The sequence below is a fragment of the Macadamia integrifolia genome, chromosome 11 (assembly GCF_013358625.1).
Source record: "Macadamia integrifolia cultivar HAES 741 chromosome 11, SCU_Mint_v3, whole genome shotgun sequence".
NCBI classification, from domain to species: Eukaryota; Viridiplantae; Streptophyta; class Magnoliopsida; order Proteales; family Proteaceae; genus Macadamia; species Macadamia integrifolia.
The window spans coordinates 19,633,804-19,637,431 of NC_056567.1; the positions used below are offsets into that span (position 1 = coordinate 19,633,804).

The window sequence follows — 3,628 nt, forward strand, 5'->3', positions numbered from 1 at the left end:
AATTAAACAAAAAATTTAAAAAATTCATACCCCAGTTGATTGTGGACAGCACCAAAAATATCGACCATAATTCGCACTTGTTTTCGCAGTTCTGACCTTACATTGACCGTTCCCACAGTCACACATCTTAAGATGGTCAACCCACATGAAGAAGTGACAATTCATTGAACATTTAAAAAATTTCCTTCCAACATGTGACCCTGACTTAGAAGTGAAAACTGAGCAACCTTTCCCACAGTTCTCACGCTTTGCAATATCACAAGCGGATATATTCGATGTCATCTGTAAGTTAACACAAACATTTTCAATACTCTATATGCATAGAAAATACTATTAAGTACACCCTCCATCTGAGTGATGGACAAAAAATAGGAGACTTCAATGGCACATAAACCAAATAAATTGGCAGCTCCTGCAATCCCTATATATACCATACGAAATAAACAATTATATAAATGGACAAATAAGAATGATGTTGTCCATATTTAAACCTTGAAATCATTCAGATAGAAACACATGAAGTACCAGTGTCTTAACCTGTCTTAATACTACATTTAATCCATTGTCACAGACTTAACATAAACCAAAAAGTTACTTAAACCAAACAGATACATTTTCTTGCTCAATAAAACCATTGTCGGGTATCCATCCAAACACTTACTTTTATCACCTCAATTCTTCTCAATCTCTGGCAAGTACATCTCAAGCAGATTTCGCCTATCTTCTACTTTTGTTCCCAAGAAGATAATGGCAGAATTCCGCTTGGCCATGAAATATTCCTTGGCCTTAAACTTTTGTTGAAAATTGAGGTCTGGAATGGCATCAACAGCATCTATAATGGCTCTCCCAAATTCAGTCTGAGATTCACTCATTACCATCTTTTCAATTGAGTTAGCAATCTGTTTCAATGGACTTACCACCTTTTCAGCTACACCCTTCTTCCTCTTTTCTCTGCCACTATTGACGGACCCAGTAGGTCTTCCTCGCGAACGGCTGGTACTACCAATGGGAGTGGAAGGAACACTTTCTTCTTCTTCAATATGTTCATAGTGAACACCATCATTGTTCCCTATTCCCTCAACATGAGTACCTGTCACGTCCATCATAACTTCAGTGGCAGCTTCAGAGGGGACTGTTGAATCATTCCCAGTTGCCATCTCTTTCCTTAGCAAAGCTCCAACTTCAAGGTGAATTGGGAGCACACTATGTTCCTTCCAATACTTTTGTTCTTTTTTCTAGCAATATAAAGGACAATGTCAATGTGCTTATGTTGTAAGTAAGAAACAAAAAACGCACAATTATATATATAGAACAATTTAAAGAATCCCATTATACCCTATATTCATTCCAGAAGTGTTGAGGAGCATCAAATCTCAATTCAGATGCATTCCAACCCAATCCACTTTGCTTTTGTAGGTCACTCAATGCTCTAAGCCTTTGCTTCCAAATCCGAAAGTGGTTTCTCACTTGTTCACAGTCGTAACTAGTAAAAAATTTCTCCTTCAGTTGGTTGGCAATTGCAATGAACTGCTCCTTTTTCAGTCCATTATCTCCACCCTTACCACTCTTGTACTGCTTCAATACACACTCCAACATGTAATGAGAAACGGCGCTAGGCCATGAAGCAATGTCCCGTGACCTACTATTAGAATCTCCTGTTGGTTCCATCACATCAAAACTAACAAAATACACCATATACAATGTGAGTATATTTCATTAATATCAAGCAATCATTAACACTTACTACTTGGGAAATTCATAAACCTAATAGTTGCTTAATAAAGATAATAGTCCACATACATGCATCCCACAGCACAAATTTGACACCAAGCAAGAAGCCCAATTACTAATTGAGAGATCCATAAACCTTGTACTGCAATTTATATAATAGTCCACATACATGCATCCCACAACAAAAAAAATTTAAATCAAGCAATAATAACAATTACTAAATATTGGAATCCATATACCTAATATTGCAATTTAGATAATAGTCCACATACTACAATAAAATCTGCTTCCAAGTATGTTTATACAGTTATCCCAAACCATGCAAAAAAAGAAAAAAATTTAAATTTGTCCACATCAAAATTTACATTCCAAATTGCAATATTATCAATAACAAATATTCTAGTTCTTCAATACTCAATCTGAGTTGGACAAATCGGCTGCAACCCAATCAGCCCACATATGGTCAGCAATTTGTTCTCGAAATAGATCCCAATCACCAATCTCCAGCGCATGATCCTCGTCATCAGAACTATCATCTTCAACATCATCGTTTACTTGGTGAGAAGTGGATTGGGTACTAGTACTAGCTTCTTCAACCTCTTCATCCTCTTCATCAAGCCATCGTTCTTCTTCTTCAACATTATTCTGTGTAAGAATGTGGTTATGCAACAACACACATGCCAACACAATTCTCGCTTGTGTTTTGAAAGGATATTCTGGCTGGTTTTTCAGGATCTTGAATCTTGACTTCAGGAGGCCAAATGAACGTTCAATCACATTTCTTAATTGTGAATGTCTCAGGTTAAACAATTCCTTTTTATCAGTAGGTGACTGATCAATATTTCTCCACTCCTTCAGATGATATCGAACGTTTCGATATGGACGTAAGAACCCCTGTTGGTTAGCATACCCAGCATCAACGAGATAATATTTACCTCGTGGCAGCACCAATTTTTCGTCGCCGTCTCTATGTAATGCATTGTCTAAGATTCGAGCATCTGATGCTGATCCTTCCCAACCAGAAAGAATGTAAGTATATTTCATGTCAAAGTCACATGCAACAAGAATATTTTGGGAAATATCACCCTTCCTATCATGGAACCTCGGATGGTCGCTTAAATGCACCCACGCAGGGATATGGGACCCATCTATGGCTCCGATGCAGTCCTTGAAATAAGGGTAAAATCTTCCTTCATTATTTGTTATCCGATGATGCACTGCGACACTTGGAGGTTTCAATAGTATCGGGTACAATTTAATGATTGCTCCCAATACAATGTTAAAGTACCTACTGACAGTCTCACCAGAATGTCCAAACTTGTGTGCAATGACGCGATTTTTAACATTGTGTCCTACTGTATGTAGAAACATAACTAGTTGTTCATTCACTTGCACAGATCTGCTATCCCTCAGTATACCCTTCTCCCGAATCAAATGACTTAAACTAAAAAAAGCCCTCTTGCTTAACCTTATTTGTTCTCGACATGTTTTATCAGTGTGACCGATAATTCTCTCTGTTTCAGTAATACCACGCAGGGGTTCACAATGGTATGGCTCTTTCTTAAGATATTTTTTTATATACTGATCGACTGCTATAACAACAGCAGTCGCTGCAAAGATAATGATTTTCCTTCGCCTCCTGTAGCCTTCATCAAACTCCATTGTAAAAGTAAATCTACATTCAAATTGAAAAAATAATAAATTGGTGCTATACAAATTTGGAAATGGTACTCATATTGTCTTCTACTCACCTATCTTGGAATCACTATACAAATTTGGAAATCAAGTTTTCAAATGCAATTCATGTTTGATGTAGAACAAAAAATTAAAAGAAGAACACATGACAGAAGATAGGGGACTCTTCCTAAATCGTAACAGACATCAAGAGATCATGTAA

General features: G+C 37.0%; 1 protein-coding gene across 1 annotated transcript; it reads right to left on the reverse strand.

Moving 5' to 3' along the window:
- Window positions 1–278: 278 nt before the first annotated feature.
- Window positions 279–1,775, reverse strand: LOC122092959. The gene is made up of 3 exons (XM_042663250.1): window positions 1,336–1,775; window positions 793–1,235; window positions 279–282 (listed from the first exon to the last, which is right to left on the reverse strand). Exons 1-3 carry the CDS (start codon window positions 1,693–1,695, stop codon window positions 279–281), a joined length of 807 nt encoding a protein of 268 aa, XP_042519184.1. The 5' UTR covers window positions 1,696–1,775.
- Window positions 1,776–3,628: the final 1,853 nt, after the last annotated feature.